The 20,780-nt window shown below is 51.3% G+C and overlaps 2 protein-coding genes, 3 non-coding genes and 3 pseudogenes across 5 annotated transcripts; all 8 read right to left on the bottom strand.

Annotated features, from left to right (window-relative positions):
• Positions 1 to 5,462: 5,462 nt before the first annotated feature.
• Positions 5,463 to 5,653, bottom strand: LOC141141771 (U2 spliceosomal RNA). The gene has a single exon (XR_012244218.1). It is a non-coding gene; the product is annotated as a U2 spliceosomal RNA (small nuclear RNA).
• A 914-nt stretch (positions 5,654 to 6,567) lies between these two features.
• Positions 6,568 to 6,741, bottom strand: LOC141141797 (U2 spliceosomal RNA; annotated as a pseudogene).
• Positions 6,652 to 10,863, bottom strand: LOC141139265 (uncharacterized). Its single transcript, XM_073625224.1, has 2 exons — positions 9,245 to 10,863; positions 6,652 to 8,536 (listed from the first exon to the last, which is right to left on the bottom strand). Exons 1-2 carry the CDS (start codon positions 10,524 to 10,526, stop codon positions 7,146 to 7,148), a joined length of 2,673 nt encoding a protein of 890 aa, XP_073481325.1. The 5' UTR covers positions 10,527 to 10,863; the 3' UTR covers positions 6,652 to 7,145.
• A 1,327-nt stretch (positions 10,864 to 12,190) lies between these two features.
• LOC141141993 (U2 spliceosomal RNA) lies at positions 12,191 to 12,359 on the bottom strand (annotated as a pseudogene).
• Positions 12,360 to 13,273: 914 nt separating this feature from the next.
• On the bottom strand, positions 13,274 to 13,464 carry LOC141141770 (U2 spliceosomal RNA). The gene has a single exon (XR_012244217.1). It is a non-coding gene; the product is annotated as a U2 spliceosomal RNA (small nuclear RNA).
• A 914-nt stretch (positions 13,465 to 14,378) lies between these two features.
• On the bottom strand, positions 14,379 to 14,569 carry LOC141141769 (U2 spliceosomal RNA). The gene has a single exon (XR_012244216.1). It is a non-coding gene; the product is annotated as a U2 spliceosomal RNA (small nuclear RNA).
• Positions 14,570 to 15,483: 914 nt separating this feature from the next.
• Positions 15,484 to 15,657, bottom strand: LOC141141796 (U2 spliceosomal RNA; annotated as a pseudogene).
• Positions 15,568 to 19,779, bottom strand: LOC141139264 (uncharacterized). Its single transcript, XM_073625223.1, has 2 exons — positions 18,161 to 19,779; positions 15,568 to 17,452 (listed from the first exon to the last, which is right to left on the bottom strand). Exons 1-2 carry the CDS (start codon positions 19,440 to 19,442, stop codon positions 16,062 to 16,064), a joined length of 2,673 nt encoding a protein of 890 aa, XP_073481324.1. The 5' UTR covers positions 19,443 to 19,779; the 3' UTR covers positions 15,568 to 16,061.
• Positions 19,780 to 20,780: the final 1,001 nt, after the last annotated feature.

Here is a 20,780-nt window from a genome sequence, read left to right as displayed (position 1 = left end):
CTCATCCATTTAACAAGATTAGTTTTAGACATAGCTCCAACCCCCAGCTCACTCAATTTGTTTTTCAAAAAAAACTGGTGCAAACGTAAGTATACAAAGGATGGGACCAAGGCCACAGGTTTCCTTAGGTCCTTCACACACCATCCCCATTTCAGCATAGTCCACCCAGCTAAATACCTCACAAACCTTGCAGCAACTCCATTGGCAGAGTAGGTTTTAAAATGACTTATCCACAACTGTATACCAATAAAATTTTGAACATTAGGAAAGTTATATCCCCCAAGTTTCACATCCTTCATAACAGTAACACGGGACACCCTCTCCATTTTTGCACCCCAGAAAAAGACAAAAAGTAGTCTGGTAATCTTTTGGATAGACTTCATATTCGGTGGAAAAATTAGACTAGTATATAACAGGAGAGGCAGTATCACTGCCTTCACCACCAGAACTTTCCCAGAAAGTGTCAAGCGCCTCAACTTCCAAAAATCCAACTTCTGGACTATTTTACTTATCACTTTTTGGGTATTATCCTGACTCATGATGTTCCTTTGGAACCGCACCCCCAATACCTCAATAGTTTCAGTGGTTTTCAAACGACTCTGCGTTGTACTACAGGACCCACTTAGCACACACACTTGGCTTTTATTCCAATTCACTTGCAGACCAGACATACTCCCGAATATCCTTAATTGCAGCTCCGCTCTATTTAAGTCTGCTGGAGAAGAGCAAAAGAACGTAACATCATCCATATAGCATATGGATTTTACTCTTACACCATCCCCTCCTGGAGTAAAAAAACCTCGGAAAATCTTATCCCTTTGTGCATGTCGCAAAAGGGGTTCCATCACACATATAAACATAACTGGGGACAAGGGACACCCTTGCCTCACTCCAGAACTTACACAAAAAGGGTCAGACACTTTACCATTTACCAGAACACGACTAGTCATGCCAGTATATAATTTTTTAAGAGCCACCAAAAACTTGTCTGGGAAACCCATCTGTCCCAAAACTCCGAATAAAAAGGAATGAGCAACCCTGTCATATGCCTTTTCAATGTCAATGCCAGCTACGGCCAGTGGAAGATTATTTGACTGAGCATAAACGATCAGATCTCTTAACAACGTCAAGTTATCTGAGATCCTTCTACCAGGAACTGCACATGTCTGCCACTCCCCCACTAGGCTTCCAACAACCTGACTGAGACGACTCGCTAACAACTTTGATATTATTTTATAATCGACGTTTAATAAAGTTATCGGTCGCCAATTCTTCAAATCACGCTCCTCCCCTTTCTTGTATAGCAAGGTAATCACCCCCTCCTTCATTGATGGGGACAGATTCCCAGTCTCCACACAGTACTTTACCACCTCCACCAAGTGATTTTTTAAGATCGGCCAAAACTTGACATAAAATTCTGCCGGCAGCCCGTCTTCCCCTGGAGTTTTATTTTTCGGCATCCTTCTCAAATTCCCCTCCACCTCCTCTTCTGTAACTACATTTAATATAGCCTCTGCCTCCTCACTTCTCAAACCTCCTCTCAGGACTTCACAGTATTCCATAATTTCCTCTTTCGTAGCTCCAGCATGCTCTTCATATAATTTTTCATAAAAAAGCCTCGCTTCTTTTACCATTTCTTCTCCACACACTTCCCCTTCCTCTGTAAACACACTCTTCATAACTTTTTTTGCCCCCATAGCCTTTTTGAAGAAGAACCTTGAACACTGTTCTCCTTCTTCCATATCTTGCACCTTTGCACTAAAAATAATTTGTTTTCCTTTTTCCTTCAAGAAACTGCTCCTCTCTTCCCGCACCTCCTCCAACTCCCCCTCCACATCAATACCCGCTTTTTTACACTTTAATAATAGGTGCAACCTCTCCACCAAAGCTTCTTCTTTCTCCTTCCTCCGCCATGCTCTTTCCACTCCTGCTTTCTTAAAGAAAATGCCTATCTGTACCTTAACCCAATCCCACCACTGCAATATTTCTTCAAACTCCTTTTTCCTCTTCACCAAACGTGTAAAAAAACACTCAAACTTAGTACAAGCCTCCTCTTCCTCTAAAATTGTGGTATTCAGTTTCCATAACCCTCTTCCAAAAACAATCCCCTCCTCCAACATAAAAGTACAGTAAACCATCTTGTGATCCGAAAATAAAAAAGGCTTAACTTCATAACTCTTCACTGTAATAAATTCAGATAAGAAAATAAAATCGATTCTTGAACTAACAGAGCCACGGTCCGAGAAATAAGTATGAGAGGCATCCCTCCCCTCCCTTTCCACTGCTACATCTTTTAACTTCAAATCCACCACCATCTCATTTAATAACTTGGATGATGAATCCAACTTACTCTCCTCTCCCGTACCATTTCTATCACTTACTTCCCTGATACAATTAAGGTCACCCGCTATAATTGTAGGCATCCTTCCAGGTAAGTATAGCTTTAAAGTATTAAGAAAATCATTCCTATCATGTCTGTCTGCAGGAGCGTAGCAATTAAAAAGCCTAAATCTACACCCCACATATTCCAGAATAACCAATAACAATCTTCCGGGCACAATTACCTCTTGTGACACCATCACTACTTGCGGGTTTTTAATAAGTATACCCACCCCTTCACATCTGGATACACAAGCTGGAGACCATGCACTCCCCCCATACTTCCACTCATGAGGCTCTGGAACCCTCTCCACTCCACATTCTTGTAGGCACAACACATCTGCTCTACATTCAGATAGTTTATCGAAAACGGTAGCCCGCCTCCAACCCGACCTCACACTCCTCACATTAATAGAACTGACGGTTAAGGCCATCAGAAAAAAGAAGAAAAAAAAACCAGCCATAGGAAGCCTTTAAGGAAACTCTTCCATATTCTCCTCTTCTCTTCCTTCCTTATCTTTCTTACTTCTCCTCTGCCATTTCTTTGGACCGGGAGAACTGGCGGACTCTAACTCAGAGTCCCCAGAAAGGGCAATGCAGAGAGACCCTTCCCCACTCCCAGAGTCCTCTCCTTCAACCCGAGCTCTTTTTACTGAGGCATCTCCCCCCTCCATTGCTGAAGGCACAAAGCGCTGACCACATTCTAAATCTTCTTCTTCTTCATCCGCATCATCCATCTCCTCTCCACTCTCAGACAGATCACCAATCAGCCGGGACATACTCCGTCCTGACCCAGCGACTGAGATCTCTGTCCCACTTTCTTCTTCAGATTCTTCAGCCTCATCATCCTGCTGCATGACCTCTTCTCCATGTCCTTCAGGTTCTCTAGACGCCACATCCTCTTCACCCAGCGAAGGGTCCCCAGCTCCAGAACCGGCCACTCCAGCCTCCACTCTACCAGTAGAGGCTGAAGCATTACCTGCTCCGTCCGCCGAGACACCCCTATTTCTAGGCACGGCATCCTTGGCTATGACAGGCCAAAGTACGCCAGAAGGGGCCGCATCATTATTAACTTCCGCGGGTCCTCCTCTGACTCCTCCCCCCACGTCATAACTACGCCTCAGCCGCTGCTTCTCTCTTGCATCCATCCTTCGCTGGAAATTCTCCCGTGCCACGATATCCGCAAAAGTCCTCTTAGCATCCTGGTATTTATCACACTGCCTGGCGACATGTCCCTCTCTTTTGCAAATATCACAAACCTTAGATTTCGTACAGTCCCTTGCAGTATGATCCGACTGATTACAAAATCGGCACACTAGTCCCTCATCACAGTCAGCGCTTAAGTGCCCATACTTAAAACACTTTCTACAGTATTTCGGTTGACCGGGATAAAAAAGAAAACCCCTCTCACCTCCGATCGTAAAGACGGCTGGAGGTCTCTTTACACCACCAATACATTCTTCATCCTTTCTAAAGTTCCCGAAAAATCTGTATTTCCCTGTCCAAATCCCGAATTTATTCATCACTTTGTCTCCTCCTCTTAATTTTTCACAGTACGTCTCCAGGAAAGCCCAAACCAACGCTGGATCCGCAAAGGGGTTGTAAAGATGGACTGTGATCATTTTTTCTTCTTGCAAGAAAAGGGGCAGAATTTCAAACAGTTCCAAAATGTCATCCTTCCTCTTCTTCGCCTCCTCAAAGATTTTCCAGCACACCTCGGAAGACCCAAAAGTGATATCATAAGTCCCCTGTTGGGGAAAATCTTGCAGACACACTACATCTTTTACCTTAACATCAAAGACATCCATCAACACTTCCACAACGACAGTCCTCAACGTCACACTTGATCTTGCTTCTGGCTTAACCAGGAATCGCAGCGAGTCTCGTAGTCCACGACCCGCCATGTTGGTACCGGAAAGCACCTCGCCTCACCACCGTCCAGGGGCACCCCCAAAAGGGGCCCCTGAAACAACGCTCCGGACGCCTTTAAAAAGGCGGTCGCTTCTCGTTGTCTGGGGACTAATCCTACAGCCAATAGCAGCAAGGGGGGGCCCTCCGAAAAGGGACGCTCCCCCCAAGGCCGACCTTCGGGTACCCCAGACACCTCTTGGCCAAGTCACACCGCAGTATAAACCACACTGGATCTTAGCCAAAAGGCCGAGAAGCGATAACCCAATTATTCTCTTTTCCGAGCGAGCGGCGGCCTGGCACAAACGAGGAGCTCGCTGAGAGATGCCCGTCTAGCCTTCCCCCGGTCTAGGCTGGCCGCAGCCACAGGCACAGCAACTTTTCACACCTACCCGGGCTTGAGGCCTAATCCCTCCACACAGCTGCCTAACACCTCCTTAACACACCTGCAGCCCATTCTGACCTTCATACTGCCAATTAGGCAGCCTTGAGCACTAATTGCACACAGCCAGGTGCTCCTCGTTGATGGCTAACGAGGGAAATCATTTGCATGGACCCGCCTCCTGGTAAGATGAACGAGGAAGACGAGACGGGGACCCACTAGAGGGAGACACAGGCTGCGAAAACGAGGGAGTGAGGGAAGGAATGCATGCCTGGACTGACTTTGAGCTCCTGGACTGACTTTGAGCTAGCTGCAACAAGGGACAGCAGAGATGGAGCAAAGTCAGGCCTGTTGAAATGGCCTGGCCTGGCCTGGCCTGGGCCTGCCTGCTGCTGCCTTTCGAAACTGACCCTGGCAGTGAAGGCTTTGTTTTGGGCCTTGGGAGAAAGATTGATGAAACATTAGCTAGCTGTCTTGTCGAAATGTGTCTGCTTACTGACTTGCTACTGACTTGCTGACTTGCTAGGTTTGGCTTCTTGCAACTGCCACTTTACCTGCTGCTTCTTCCTGACCCCAAAAATATGGAGCGCAAGGAGGGAGGGGGGAGAGAGAAATAGGCCAAGAAACTGACACGAAGCAAAAACACCAATACACACAGGGGTTAAATGCAAGTTTATTATTGCAAGAATTAACAGCTTGTGGTGAGCCCTCCAAAAAAAAGCAACATTGCCATTGAGCAAGCAAAAGGAAGATTTGTGTTGTTGTTCAATCTGTTTTTTGAAACTGCATAAGAGAGGGGTGCACCGGTCCTGGAGGTACTGCAATACCAGGTCGATGCGTGGAGTGGACAGAGCAAGCTCTTCTTCCATCTCCCTGTTCTAAAAATCCATTTAATATATGGTCCCCAGATAGGGGACGTATCAGATATTAAACTGATAAGAACAGATACTACACTTGATCTTAGCCAAAAGGCCGAGAAGCGATAACCCAATTATTCTCTTTTCCGAGCGAGCGGCGGCCTGGCACAAACGAGGAGCTCGCTGAGAGATGCCCGTCTAGCCTTCCCCCGGTCTAGGCTGGCCGCAGCCACAGGCACAGCAACTTTTCACACCTACCCGGGCTTGAGGCCTAATCCCTCCACACAGCTGCCTAACACCTCCTTAACACACCTGCAGCCCATTCTGACCTTCATACTGCCAATTAGGCAGCCTTGAGCACTAATTGCACACAGCCAGGTGCTCCTCGTTGATGGCTAACGAGGGAAATCATTTGCATGGACCCGCCTCCTGGTAAGATGAACGAGGAAGACGAGACGGGGACCCACTAGAGGGAGACACAGGCTGCGAAAACGAGGGAGTGAGGGAAGGAATGCATGCCTGGACTGACTTTGAGCTCCTGGACTGACTTTGAGCTAGCTGCAACAAGGGACAGCAGAGATGGAGCAAAGTCAGGCCTGTTGAAATGGCCTGGCCTGGCCTGGCCTGGGCCTGCCTGCTGCTGCCTTTCGAAACTGACCCTGGCAGTGAAGGCTTTGTTTTGGGCCTTGGGAGAAAGATTGATGAAACATTAGCTAGCTGTCTTGTCGAAATGTGTCTGCTTACTGACTTGCTACTGACTTGCTGACTTGCTAGGTTTGGCTTCTTGCAACTGCCACTTTACCTGCTGCTTCTTCCTGACCCCAAAAATATGGAGCGCAAGGAGGGAGGGGGGAGAGAGAAATAGGCCAAGAAACTGACACGAAGCAAAAACACCAATACACACAGGGGTTAAATGCAAGTTTATTATTGCAAGAATTAACAGCTTGTGGTGAGCCCTCCAAAAAAAAGCAACATTGCCATTGAGCAAGCAAAAGGAAGATTTGTGTTGTTGTTCAATCTGTTTTTTGAAACTGCATAAGAGAGGGGTGCACCGGTCCTGGAGGTACTGCAATACCAGGTCGATGCGTGGAGTGGACAGAGCAAGCTCTTCTTCCATCTCCCTGTTCTAAAAATCCATTTAATATATGGTCCCCAGATAGGGGACGTATCAGATATTAAACTGATAAGAACAGATTTTTTGATTGAAAAATGTATACTTTATTTTGCAAGAAAATATACAAAAAAACAAATACTTTAAACAGGGTACATCCAATCTGTACTGCGACGCAGCGCATAAATACACTACATTACAATACATCACCAAGCATACAAATAAATTACATTCATCCTGCGGTATGATGCCTAATGTGTTGTGCAGAGTAGTAATACCCCGAAACATCACATCATGCATGACGCCGCATTACCCTGAAAGCAGTACTTAAAAACATTTCACAAAAAGTCCAGTCATATAGTCAAATAACATTCAAATGGGCAACGGGTGTGATGGGGGGGGGTGGAGAAGGTGGGGCAGGGGAGGGAGTAAAGAGTTCACAGGCCCGAAGCTTTATTTGAACTGCCAAAGGATACACGGGGGAGAGGGGGGGGGAATGGGGAAATCTTCAGACCTCCTCTTCCTCCTTGAAGTCCATCAGGTGATAGTCTCTGAGCAGACTGTGAACCAGTCTGCGACAGTCCTCGATGGACATCCTCTCCCGCTGGTGGATGAGGCGCTTTCTGGCGCACCATAGAGCGTCCTTAAAGCAACACAGCACCCGCCAGGCACCGTCAATGTCCTCCTGTGAATGAGTTCCACAGAAGAGTCCGTTCAACACACCAAAGTGTGTGATTGCAGTCTGTGGTACAAAGTCTTTGAGTTCAGGTTCCAGGGCCCTCAACAGGTCCTGTGCAAAGGGGCACTCCCAGAAAACATGCAGAGCAGTTTCCTCCTGGATGATGCAAAAGGGGCAGTGCCTGTATCTACACAGGTTTCTGGCATGCATAAATGTCCTGAGTGGCAGCCCCCCTTGGATTGCCATCCATGCCAGATCTTTGTGCCTGTTGGTGAGTCTCTTTGAAGAAACATTCCTCCAGACCACTTTACAAGTGGCTGAAGGGAGGCCTGGAACAGTCTCAACAATGTCCGATGCTCTGATCAACTTGTGGATAGTTTTTGGCTTCCACAAGTCGGGCTTCACTCCATGTAGCCCCAGCTCCTTAATAAACTTGAAGGTGTCCAAGTAGTACCAAGGCGTGTCCCAGTTGTAGGGGATGGAGCTGTCCCATTTGTCCCATCCAAGGGTCCTCCAAAGAGGCAGGAGGAAAAAACGGGACATAGAGTTACCGCCAGAGTCCACAGTTCTGTCCACCAATGTCCTGCGGATGCAGTTACAAGCAAAGCACACCCTCAATAGTGTAGCGATGTCGGGCACGCCCTTACCGCCCTTGAGGGGTTCCTTGAACATAACCGCCCGCTTCACTCTGTCCATTTTGGAGCTCCAGATGAAGTGAAACACCGCCCTGGTGATGGCCTTACAGGTGTTGACCCGAGGGGGCCAGGCCTGGGCGAGGTACTGCAACACAGGGAGAATCTCGCTGCGGAGTACCAGTGTTTTGCCTTCGATGGTGAGTTCTCTGAGGCTCCAAAGTCCAAACTTCTGTCGCATCTTTGACAGTCTTTCCTCCCAGGACTTCAGGGCTGCGCCCTCAGCTCCAAACCAGACCCCAAGGATTTTGATGAAGTCCGTCTTGACGCTGAAAGGAATTGGTGCAGAAGAAGGCAGGAACCACTTTCCGAAGAGCATGACCTCTGACTTCCCGCAGTTGACCTTTGCCCCTGAAGCTTGGCCGAAGTCCTCACAGGTCTGGGCGAGTGTGTCGATGGAGCGCCGGTCAGCACAGAACACCGTCACGTCGTCCATGTAGAGTGAGCACTTGACCTCCCGTCTGTCCGGTCCTGGTGCGGTGATCCCTCTGATCTCTGGGTTCCGTCTGATGCTTCGGGCGAAGAGCTCTATACAACAAACAAAAAGCAGAGGTGAGAGAGGGCAGCCTTGTCTGACCCCAGACAGAATTGGAAAGGGGTCAGTTTTCCAGCCATTTACCAGCACCAAACTAGAAATGTCAGTGTACATTACATTCACATACGAACAAAACATTTCCCCAAGACCAAACCTGCGCAGAGTTCTGCACATAAACTCGTGGGAGACACGGTCAAAGGCCTTCTCCTGGTCAAGACTGACCAGGGCCGCGTGCACACGGCGGCCATGAATGTACTGGACCGTGTCCCGGACAAGCGCAAGGCTGTCCGCAATCCTGCGACCAGGAATGCCGCAAGTCTGATCCGGGTGGATGATCTGTCCGATGACAGACTTCAACCTGTTGGCCAGGACCTTGGCAAGGATTTTGTAGTCCACGTTCAGCAGAGAGATCGGACGCCAATTTTTAAGATCCGATCTCTCCCCCTTCCGCTTATACAAAATCGTGATCATCCCCTCCCTCAGCGACGGAGGCATTCTGCCCTCCACCACCATCTCCTCGTACAGCTCGAGCAGGTCCGGGCCCACGAGATCCCACAGTGCTACATAGAGCTCAACTGGGAGACCATCGCAGCCCGGGGTCTTGCCTCGCCTAAAGGATTTAGCGGCAGAGTGCAGCTCCTCCAGCGCCAAGGGGGCGTTGACGGTTGATGAACCTGCAGGATCAATTTGGTTAGTGATACCTGACAGGAACCTGTCGGCCGCCTGTGTGTCCGTTTCTTTCGGGGAGTAGAGGTTGGTGTAGTAGTCGCTGACCACTTTCATCACAGCCTTCTTCCCCTTCTGGAGTGTTCCGGTCTCGTCGCGCAACTCTGACAAGGGTGTGTGTCCTGAGTGGAGTTTCCTGAAAAAGAAAGAATTACACTTCTCACCTTTCTCAAGATTCTCCACCTTGGCACGGAAGACAATGTGCCTGGATTCTTCCTCGAAGTGTCCTTTCAGGCTCCTCTTGGTGTCCTCCAGGTCCTGCCTAACGTCCCAGCCACAGTGCTGAAGGTCCTGCAGGGACTGCAACTGACGCTGCAGTCTCCTGAGTTCCCTCCTCCTGGCACACACACGCTGGCGTCCCCTTGCCTGAAAGAAGCTACGCAGCTTAACCTTCACAAACTCCCACCAGTCACTTACCCTTCCGAAGAATCTCTTTTCCTCCGTCCAGGTGGCATAGGCTTCTCGGAGTTCCCCCAGCAATTCCTCGTTTTCCAGCAGGGTGCTATTCAGCTTCCAGGAACCCGGTCCGCGGGCAAAGCCCTCGCCCAGGTCACCCCGAAAGTGAATAGCCCTGTGGTCAGAGAAAAAGCAGGGGACCATGGAGAACTCACGATGCTTGACTGTTCTTGAAGTGAGCACGAAGTCAATCCTGGAACGCACAGATCCATCGGGTCGGCACCACGAATAGTTCACGGTCCCTTTCCCTATGGATCCCACGGCGTCCTGCAAGGAGGCCTCCGAGATCATCTCCTTGAGCAGCCTAGAAGTAGCATCAAGTTTTGCGTATATGCTGGAGCTGCGCCCATCCTCCTCGATCGGACAGTTAAAATCACCGCCGATCACTACTGTTCTGGTGGTGACGAGTTGGGTCCGCAGGGTCTGGAAGAGTTCCAGCCGCGCATTCTTGTCTGGGGGGGCGTACACGTTGATGAGCCTAACTGGCTCTTCCACCCACGAGCCGTCTATGACCAAAAGACGGCCACAGACTAGCTCATGGATAGAGTCAACCGTGAAACGCCCACCCCTGACCAGAATGGCTACGCCTGCAGACTTGCAATCGCCACCCCCGGACCAGTAGGAGGGACCAAGGGTCCACTGGGAGGACAGATGAGTGTACCTCCTCAAGGGAGGAAGGGCGCACTCCTGAAGCATGTAGACATCACTCTGCTGACTTGAAAGAAAGGTCAGGACCGCTTGCCTTCTAGATGTATCCTTGATACTCCTCACATTAATGGAAAAGATTGAGATCTCAGCCATAATGAAAAAGGGTATGAGGGTCTAGTTAACAAGGGTCCGAACTTACCTCCCCGGAGGGGGGGGGTGGCTCTTCCGTTGCGTCTTCTGCCTGTCCTGTGTCCTGGGCCAGGCCCAGCTCCTCAAGGACAGACTCCATCATCTGCTGGCTGATGTGGACGTTGGGGGGGAGGTCATGCTCAGGGTCGACCACGATCTCCTCCCCTTCCTCCTCCTCTCCTGCAGACTCTAGGTCCTCCACTACTTGCTTGGGTCCCTCGCTGTCGCGTTGGACCCCGTTGGGCCGTTTGGTGGAGGTGGCGGGTTCCTCAGCTGTTGGGCTCTCTGGCTTACGTTTCCGGCTTCCTCTTGGGCCACTGGTGGGGGTGGAGGGGGGTGGGAGGGTGGGGAAGTCCTCCAGGGAGGACAGGTTGGGGGGGGAAGGGGTGGGGAGGGGCTCCTCCGGCACAGAGGGGGTGGGAGGGGGTGTGCTGGAGGTAGGGGATGGGGCAGGGGCAGGTGGGGCGGGGGTGGACTTACCTTTGGCCTTTCGAGGTTCTTTTGGTTTTTCTGGCAGCTTTCTCCCGGATGGCTTACCCTGGCTTACTGCTCCAGCGTAGGTCCGGGTTCTCTGGGGGCAGTGTCTGAAGACATGTTCTGCCAGTCCGCAAAGGTTGCAGGCTTTGGACCTCGGACAGTCCTTGGTCTCGTGGCCTGTCACCCTACAGAACTTGCAAGCAAGTTCTGTACAATCCTTCCCTATGTGTCCCGGCTGCCCACACTTGTTACAGTTGTAGGGTATGCCGGGGTAGAAGAGGATTCCTGCGGAGGATCCCAGGGAGAAGAAAGGCTGCAGGTGCTGGATGTCCCCCGAAGGGTCTTTCCTCAGTTTGCAGAGCACAGACCACTTACCTATCCAGAAGCCGTTTGCATCGAAGATTTGGATCGGGTCCTTCACCACGGTGCAGAACCTCTGGAGGTAGGTGGCTATGTCCTTTCCACTGGTATGGGGGTTCCTCATGGCCACTGTCACCCGCTTTTCGTCCCGAGTTATGGGGCAGTTCGCAGTGAACTTCCGGAAAGGGGATTCAGGGCCACTGGTCTTCACCATTTCCCAGTACCTTCTGCAGACCTGGAACGACACAAAAGTTATAAAGAATATACCTCTTGTGAAGGCCTGCACCGAAAGCGTCTCCGCTTTGCTGAACCCCTGTTCCAGGATCATCTTCTTTCCAAAGATCTCCGGGGTCATGTCGGGGACTCTTCCGTCCACCTCCTTCAGCTGCAGCACGACCGTCTGCTTCATCCATGGCTCCAAAGCTGGGAGCCCGTCTGCAGGCTGGTCTGGCTTGGCTGGTCCCGGTCGGCTGGTGCCGGCCGGGGTAGGGGCGGGGGTTGAGGCAGCGGCATTCCCGGGCTTGGAGGAAGTGGCTGGAACGGGGTTCTTCTTCTCTTTTCCGGTCTTCTTTTCGCTCTTCCCCATCGTCAAGGATTTGGATGTCGCTTCAGATGTTTCTTAGGCGGCTTCCTTCTGGCTCCTCGACGTCTTCGCTCTTTTTCGTAGCCTTTAAAAAGGCTCTAGCATCTACTGCCCGGAGGTAGTAATGCGGAGTGGGGGAGGAGGGAAGACCGCAATCTCGTTCCCTGTGGGGGCTAAGCCTCTAACCCAATAGCAGCAAGTAGGTGAAGCTGAATTTAATCAACGATCCTACCAGGCCGAGCAGAGGGTACCCCACAAGGACCAATTAGCTTGGATAGATACAAGTGGTTCTCAACGTCCTAGCTGTGAAGCAGAGACACCCCTAAGGGCTAAAGTCGATACTACACTTGATCTTAGCCAAAAGGCCGAGAAGCGATAACCCAATTATTCTCTTTTCCGAGCGAGCGGCGGCCTGGCACAAACGAGGAGCTCGCTGAGAGATGCCCGTCTAGCCTTCCCCCGGTCTAGGCTGGCCGCAGCCACAGGCACAGCAACTTTTCACACCTACCCGGGCTTGAGGCCTAATCCCTCCACACAGCTGCCTAACACCTCCTTAACACACCTGCAGCCCATTCTGACCTTCATACTGCCAATTAGGCAGCCTTGAGCACTAATTGCACACAGCCAGGTGCTCCTCGTTGATGGCTAACGAGGGAAATCATTTGCATGGACCCGCCTCCTGGTAAGATGAACGAGGAAGACGAGACGGGGACCCACTAGAGGGAGACACAGGCTGCGAAAACGAGGGAGTGAGGGAAGGAATGCATGCCTGGACTGACTTTGAGCTCCTGGACTGACTTTGAGCTAGCTGCAACAAGGGACAGCAGAGATGGAGCAAAGTCAGGCCTGTTGAAATGGCCTGGCCTGGCCTGGCCTGGGCCTGCCTGCTGCTGCCTTTCGAAACTGACCCTGGCAGTGAAGGCTTTGTTTTGGGCCTTGGGAGAAAGATTGATGAAACATTAGCTAGCTGTCTTGTCGAAATGTGTCTGCTTACTGACTTGCTACTGACTTGCTGACTTGCTAGGTTTGGCTTCTTGCAACTGCCACTTTACCTGCTGCTTCTTCCTGACCCCAAAAATATGGAGCGCAAGGAGGGAGGGGGGAGAGAGAAATAGGCCAAGAAACTGACACGAAGCAAAAACACCAATACACACAGGGGTTAAATGCAAGTTTATTATTGCAAGAATTAACAGCTTGTGGTGAGCCCTCCAAAAAAAAGCAACATTGCCATTGAGCAAGCAAAAGGAAGATTTGTGTTGTTGTTCAATCTGTTTTTTGAAACTGCATAAGAGAGGGGTGCACCGGTCCTGGAGGTACTGCAATACCAGGTCGATGCGTGGAGTGGACAGAGCAAGCTCTTCTTCCATCTCCCTGTTCTAAAAATCCATTTAATATATGGTCCCCAGATAGGGGACGTATCAGATATTAAACTGATAAGAACAGATACTACACTTGATCTTAGCCAAAAGGCCGAGAAGCGATAACCCAATTATTCTCTTTTCCGAGCGAGCGGCGGCCTGGCACAAACGAGGAGCTCGCTGAGAGATGCCCGTCTAGCCTTCCCCCGGTCTAGGCTGGCCGCAGCCACAGGCACAGCAACTTTTCACACCTACCCGGGCTTGAGGCCTAATCCCTCCACACAGCTGCCTAACACCTCCTTAACACACCTGCAGCCCATTCTGACCTTCATACTGCCAATTAGGCAGCCTTGAGCACTAATTGCACACAGCCAGGTGCTCCTCGTTGATGGCTAACGAGGGAAATCATTTGCATGGACCCGCCTCCTGGTAAGATGAACGAGGAAGACGAGACGGGGACCCACTAGAGGGAGACACAGGCTGCGAAAACGAGGGAGTGAGGGAAGGAATGCATGCCTGGACTGACTTTGAGCTCCTGGACTGACTTTGAGCTAGCTGCAACAAGGGACAGCAGAGATGGAGCAAAGTCAGGCCTGTTGAAATGGCCTGGCCTGGCCTGGCCTGGGCCTGCCTGCTGCTGCCTTTCGAAACTGACCCTGGCAGTGAAGGCTTTGTTTTGGGCCTTGGGAGAAAGATTGATGAAACATTAGCTAGCTGTCTTGTCGAAATGTGTCTGCTTACTGACTTGCTACTGACTTGCTGACTTGCTAGGTTTGGCTTCTTGCAACTGCCACTTTACCTGCTGCTTCTTCCTGACCCCAAAAATATGGAGCGCAAGGAGGGAGGGGGGAGAGAGAAATAGGCCAAGAAACTGACACGAAGCAAAAACACCAATACACACAGGGGTTAAATGCAAGTTTATTATTGCAAGAATTAACAGCTTGTGGTGAGCCCTCCAAAAAAAAGCAACATTGCCATTGAGCAAGCAAAAGGAAGATTTGTGTTGTTGTTCAATCTGTTTTTTGAAACTGCATAAGAGAGGGGTGCACCGGTCCTGGAGGTACTGCAATACCAGGTCGATGCGTGGAGTGGACAGAGCAAGCTCTTCTTCCATCTCCCTGTTCTAAAAATCCATTTAATATATGGTCCCCAGATAGGGGACGTATCAGATATTAAACTGATAAGAACAGATACTACACTTGATCTTAGCCAAAAGGCCGAGAAGCGATAACCCAATTATTCTCTTTTCCGAGCGAGCGGCGGCCTGGCACAAACGAGGAGCTCGCTGAGAGATGCCCGTCTAGCCTTCCCCCGGTCTAGGCTGGCCGCAGCCACAGGCACAGCAACTTTTCACACCTACCCGGGCTTGAGGCCTAATCCCTCCACACAGCTGCCTAACACCTCCTTAACACACCTGCAGCCCATTCTGACCTTCATACTGCCAATTAGGCAGCCTTGAGCACTAATTGCACACAGCCAGGTGCTCCTCGTTGATGGCTAACGAGGGAAATCATTTGCATGGACCCGCCTCCTGGTAAGATGAACGAGGAAGACGAGACGGGGACCCACTAGAGGGAGACACAGGCTGCGAAAACGAGGGAGTGAGGGAAGGAATGCATGCCTGGACTGACTTTGAGCTCCTGGACTGACTTTGAGCTAGCTGCAACAAGGGACAGCAGAGATGGAGCAAAGTCAGGCCTGTTGAAATGGCCTGGCCTGGCCTGGCCTGGGCCTGCCTGCTGCTGCCTTTCGAAACTGACCCTGGCAGTGAAGGCTTTGTTTTGGGCCTTGGGAGAAAGATTGATGAAACATTAGCTAGCTGTCTTGTCGAAATGTGTCTGCTTACTGACTTGCTACTGACTTGCTGACTTGCTAGGTTTGGCTTCTTGCAACTGCCACTTTACCTGCTGCTTCTTCCTGACCCCAAAAATATGGAGCGCAAGGAGGGAGGGGGGAGAGAGAAATAGGCCAAGAAACTGACACGAAGCAAAAACACCAATACACACAGGGGTTAAATGCAAGTTTATTATTGCAAGAATTAACAGCTTGTGGTGAGCCCTCCAAAAAAAAGCAACATTGCCATTGAGCAAGCAAAAGGAAGATTTGTGTTGTTGTTCAATCTGTTTTTTGAAACTGCATAAGAGAGGGGTGCACCGGTCCTGGAGGTACTGCAATACCAGGTCGATGCGTGGAGTGGACAGAGCAAGCTCTTCTTCCATCTCCCTGTTCTAAAAATCCATTTAATATATGGTCCCCAGATAGGGGACGTATCAGATATTAAACTGATAAGAACAGATTTTTTGATTGAAAAATGTATACTTTATTTTGCAAGAAAATATACAAAAAAACAAATACTTTAAACAGGGTACATCCAATCTGTACTGCGACGCAGCGCATAAATACACTACATTACAATACATCACCAAGCATACAAATAAATTACATTCATCCTGCGGTATGATGCCTAATGTGTTGTGCAGAGTAGTAATACCCCGAAACATCACATCATGCATGACGCCGCATTACCCTGAAAGCAGTACTTAAAAACATTTCACAAAAAGTCCAGTCATATAGTCAAATAACATTCAAATGGGCAACGGGTGTGATGGGGGGGGGTGGAGAAGGTGGGGCAGGGGAGGGAGTAAAGAGTTCACAGGCCCGAAGCTTTATTTGAACTGCCAAAGGATACACGGGGGAGAGGGGGGGGGAATGGGGAAATCTTCAGACCTCCTCTTCCTCCTTGAAGTCCATCAGGTGATAGTCTCTGAGCAGACTGTGAACCAGTCTGCGACAGTCCTCGATGGACATCCTCTCCCGCTGGTGGATGAGGCGCTTTCTGGCGCACCATAGAGCGTCCTTAAAGCAACACAGCACCCGCCAGGCACCGTCAATGTCCTCCTGTGAATGAGTTCCACAGAAGAGTCCGTTCAACACACCAAAGTGTGTGATTGCAGTCTGTGGTACAAAGTCTTTGAGTTCAGGTTCCAGGGCCCTCAACAGGTCCTGTGCAAAGGGGCACTCCCAGAAAACATGCAGAGCAGTTTCCTCCTGGATGATGCAAAAGGGGCAGTGCCTGTATCTACACAGGTTTCTGGCATGCATAAATGTCCTGAGTGGCAGCCCCCCTTGGATTGCCATCCATGCCAGATCTTTGTGCCTGTTGGTGAGTCTCTTTGAAGAAACATTCCTCCAGACCACTTTACAAGTGGCTGAAGGGAGGCCTGGAACAGTCTCAACAATGTCCGATGCTCTGATCAACTTGTGGATAGTTTTTGGCTTCCACAAGTCGGGCTTCACTCCATGTAGCCCCAGCTCCTTAATAAACTTGAAGGTGTCCAAGTAGTACCAAGGCGTGTCCCAGTTGTAGGGGATGGAGCTGTCCCATTTGTCCCATCCAAGGGTCCTCCAAAGAGGCAGGAGGAAAAAACGGGACATAGAGTTACCGCCAGAGTCCACAGTTCTGTCCACCAATGTCCTGCGGATGCAGTTACAAGCAAAGCACACCCTCAATAGTGTAGCGATGTCGGGCACGCCCTTACCGCCCTTGAGGGGTTCCTTGAACATAACCGCCCGCTTCACTCTGTCCATTTTGGAGCTCCAGATGAAGTGAAACACCGCCCTGGTGATGGCCTTACAGGTGTTGACCCGAGGGGGCCAGGCCTGGGCGAGGTACTGCAACACAGGGAGAATCTCGCTGCGGAGTACCAGTGTTTTGCCTTCGATGGTGAGTTCTCTGAGGCTCCAAAGTCCAAACTTCTGTCGCATCTTTGACAGTCTTTCCTCCCAGGACTTCAGGGCTGCGCCCTCAGCTCCAAACCAGACCCCAAGGATTTTGATGAAGTCCGTCTTGACGCTGAAAGGAATTGGTGCAGAAGAAGGCAGGAACCACTTTCCGAAGAGCATGACCTCTGACTTCCCGCAGTTGACCTTTGCCCCTGAAGCTTGGCCGAAGTCCTCACAGGTCTGGGCGAGTGTGTCGATGGAGCGCCGGTCAGCACAGAACACCGTCACGTCGTCCATGTAGAGTGAGCACTTGACCTCCCGTCTGTCCGGTCCTGGTGCGGTGATCCCTCTGATCTCTGGGTTCCGTCTGATGCTTCGGGCGAAGAGCTCTATACAACAAACAAAAAGCAGAGGTGAGAGAGGGCAGCCTTGTCTGACCCCAGACAGAATTGGAAAGGGGTCAGTTTTCCAGCCATTTACCAGCACCAAACTAGAAATGTCAGTGTACATTACATTCACATACGAACAAAACATTTCCCCAAGACCAAACCTGCGCAGAGTTCTGCACATAAACTCGTGGGAGACACGGTCAAAGGCCTTCTCCTGGTCAAGACTGACCAGGGCCGCGTGCACACGGCGGCCATGAATGTACTGGACCGTGTCCCGGACAAGCGCAAGGCTGTCCGCAATCCTGCGACCAGGAATGCCGCAAGTCTGATCCGGGTGGATGATCTGTCCGATGACAGACTTCAACCTGTTGGCCAGGACCTTGGCAAGGATTTTGTAGTCCACGTTCAGCAGAGAGATCGGACGCCAATTTTTAAGATCCGATCTCTCCCCCTTCCGCTTATACAAAATCGTGATCATCCCCTCCCTCAGCGACGGAGGCATTCTGCCCTCCACCACCATCTCCTCGTACAGCTCGAGCAGGTCCGGGCCCACGAGATCCCACAGTGCTACATAGAGCTCAACTGGGAGACCATCGCAGCCCGGGGTCTTGCCTCGCCTAAAGGATTTAGCGGCAGAGTGCAGCTCCTCCAGCGCCAAGGGGGCGTTGACGGTTGATGAACCTGCAGGATCAATTTGGTTAGTGATACCTGACAGGAACCTGTCGGCCGCCTGTGTGTCCGTTTCTTTCGGGGAGTAGAGGTTGGTGTAGTAGTCGCTGACCACTTTCATCACAGCCTTCTTCCCCTTCTGGAGTGTTCCGGTCTCGTCGCGCAACTCTGACAAGGGTGTGTGTCCTGAGTGGAGTTTCCTGAAAAAGAAAGAATTACACTTCTCACCTTTCTCAAGATTCTCCACCTTGGCACGGAAGACAATGTGCCTGGATTCTTCCTCGAAGTGTCCTTTCAGGCTCCTCTTGGTGTCCTCCAGGTCCTGCCTAACGTCCCAGCCACAGTGCTGAAGGTCCTGCAGGGACTGCAACTGACGCTGCAGTCTCCTGAGTTCCCTCCTCCTGGCACACACACGCTGGCGTCCCCTTGCCTGAAAGAAGCTACGCAGCTTAACCTTCACAAACTCCCACCAGTCACTTACCCTTCCGAAGAATCTCTTTTCCTCCGTCCAGGTGGCATAGGCTTCTCGGAGTTCCCCCAGCAATTCCTCGTTTTCCAGCAGGGTGCTATTCAGCTTCCAGGAACCCGGTCCGCGGGCAAAGCCCTCGCCCAGGTCACCCCGAAAGTGAATAGCCCTGTGGTCAGAGAAAAAGCAGGGGACCATGGAGAACTCACGATGCTTGACTGTTCTTGAAGTGAGCACGAAGTCAATCCTGGAACGCACAGATCCATCGGGTCGGCACCACGAATAGTTCACGGTCCCTTTCCCTATGGATCCCACGGCGTCCTGCAAGGAGGCCTCCGAGATCATCTCCTTGAGCAGCCTAGAAGTAGCATCAAGTTTTGCGTATATGCTGGAGCTGCGCCCATCCTCCTCGATCGGACAGTTAAAATCACCGCCGATCACTACTGTTCTGGTGGTGACGAGTTGGGTCCGCAGGGTCTGGAAGAGTTCCAGCCGCGCATTCTTGTCTGGGGGGGCGTACACGTTGATGAGCCTAACTGGCTCTTCCACCCACGAGCCGTCTATGACCAAAAGACGGCCACAGACTAGCTCATGGATAGAGTCAACCGTGAAACGCCCACCCCTGACCAGAATGGCTACGCCTGCAGACTTGCAATCGCCACCCCCGGACCAGTAGGAGGGACCAAGGGTCCACTGGGAGGACAGATGAGTGTACCTCCTCAAGGGAGGAAGGGCGCACTCCTGAAGCATGTAGACATCACTCTGCTGACTTGAAAGAAAGGTCAGGACCGCTTGCCTTCTAGATGTATCCTTGATACTCCTCACATTAATGGAAAAGATTGAGATCTCAGCCATAATGAAAAAGGGTATGAGGGTCTAGTTAACAAGGGTCCGAACTTACCTCCCCGGAGGGGGGGGGTGGCTCTTCCGTTGCGTCTTCTGCCTGTCCTGTGTCCTGGGCCAGGCCCAGCTCCTCAAGGACAGACTCCATCATCTGCTGGCTGATGTGGACGTTGGGGGGGAGGTCATGCTCAGGGTCGACCACGATCTCCTCCCCTTCCTCCTCCTCTCCTGCAGACTCTAGGTCCTCCACTACTTGCTTGGGTCCCTCGCTGTCGCGTTGGACCCCGTTGGGCCGTTTGGTGGAGGTGGCGGGTTCCTCAGCTGTTGGGCTCTCTGGCTTACGTTTCCGGCTTCCTCTTGGGCCACTGGTGGGGGTGGAGGGGGGTGGGAGGGTGGGGAAGTCCTCCAGGGAGGACAGGTTGGGGGGGGAAGGGGTGGGGAGGGGCTCCTCCGGCACAGAGGGGGTGGGAGGGGGTGTGCTGGAGGTAGGGGATGGGGCAGGGGCAGGTGGGGCGGGGGTGGACTTACCTTTGGCCTTTCGAGGTTCTTTTGGTTTTTCTGGCAGCTTTCTCCCGGATGGCTTACCCTGGCTTACTGCTCCAGCGTAGGTCCGGGTTCTCTGGGGGCAGTGTCTGAAGACATGTTCTGCCAGTCCGCAAAGGTTGCAGGCTTTGGACCTCGGACAGTCCTTGGTCTCGTGGCCTGTCACCCTACAGAACTTGCAAGCAAGTTCTGTACAATCCTTCCCTATGTGTCCCGGCTGCCCACACTTGTTACAGTTGTAGGGTATGCCGGGGTAGAAGAGGATTCCTGCGGAGGATCCCAGGGAGAAGAAAGGCTGCAGGTGCTGGATGTCCCCCGAAGGGTCTTTCCTCAGTTTGCAGAGCACAGACCACTTACCTATCCAGAAGCCGTTTGCATCGAAGATTTGGATCGGGTCCTTCACCACGGTGCAGAACCTCTGGAGGTAGGTGGCTATGTCCTTTCCACTGGTATGGGGGTTCCTCATGGCCACTGTCACCCGCTTTTCGTCCCGAGTTATGGGGCAGTTCGCAGTGAACTTCCGGAAAGGGGATTCAGGGCCACTGGTCTTCACCATTTCCCAGTACCTTCTGCAGACCTGGAACGACACAAAAGTTATAAAGAATATACCTCTTGTGAAGGCCTGCACCGAAAGCGTCTCCGCTTTGCTGAACCCCTGTTCCAGGATCATCTTCTTTCCAAAGATCTCCGGGGTCATGTCGGGGACTCTTCCGTCCACCTCCTTCAGCTGCAGCACGACCGTCTGCTTCATCCATGGCTCCAAAGCTGGGAGCCCGTCTGCAGGCTGGTCTGGCTTGGCTGGTCCCG

Source organism: Aquarana catesbeiana, linkage group LG04 (assembly GCF_042186555.1).
Source record: "Aquarana catesbeiana isolate 2022-GZ linkage group LG04, ASM4218655v1, whole genome shotgun sequence".
Taxonomy (NCBI): Eukaryota; Metazoa; Chordata; class Amphibia; order Anura; family Ranidae; genus Aquarana; species Aquarana catesbeiana.
Note: the sequence above shows the minus strand (reverse complement) of the source record. Positions and strands in the feature narration are given on the sequence as shown.

Coding starts and splice junctions, on each gene's coding strand:
- LOC141139265 (XM_073625224.1), bottom strand. CDS start 10,526: ATGGCTGAGATCTCAATCTTTTCCATTAATGTGAGGAGTATCAAGGAT. Junction 8,537..9,244: donor GGCCGACAGGTTCCTGTCAG/GTATCACTAACC, acceptor TTTGTTGTATAG/AGCTCTTCGCCCGAAGCATC.
- LOC141139264 (XM_073625223.1), bottom strand. CDS start 19,442: ATGGCTGAGATCTCAATCTTTTCCATTAATGTGAGGAGTATCAAGGAT. Junction 17,453..18,160: donor GGCCGACAGGTTCCTGTCAG/GTATCACTAACC, acceptor TTTGTTGTATAG/AGCTCTTCGCCCGAAGCATC.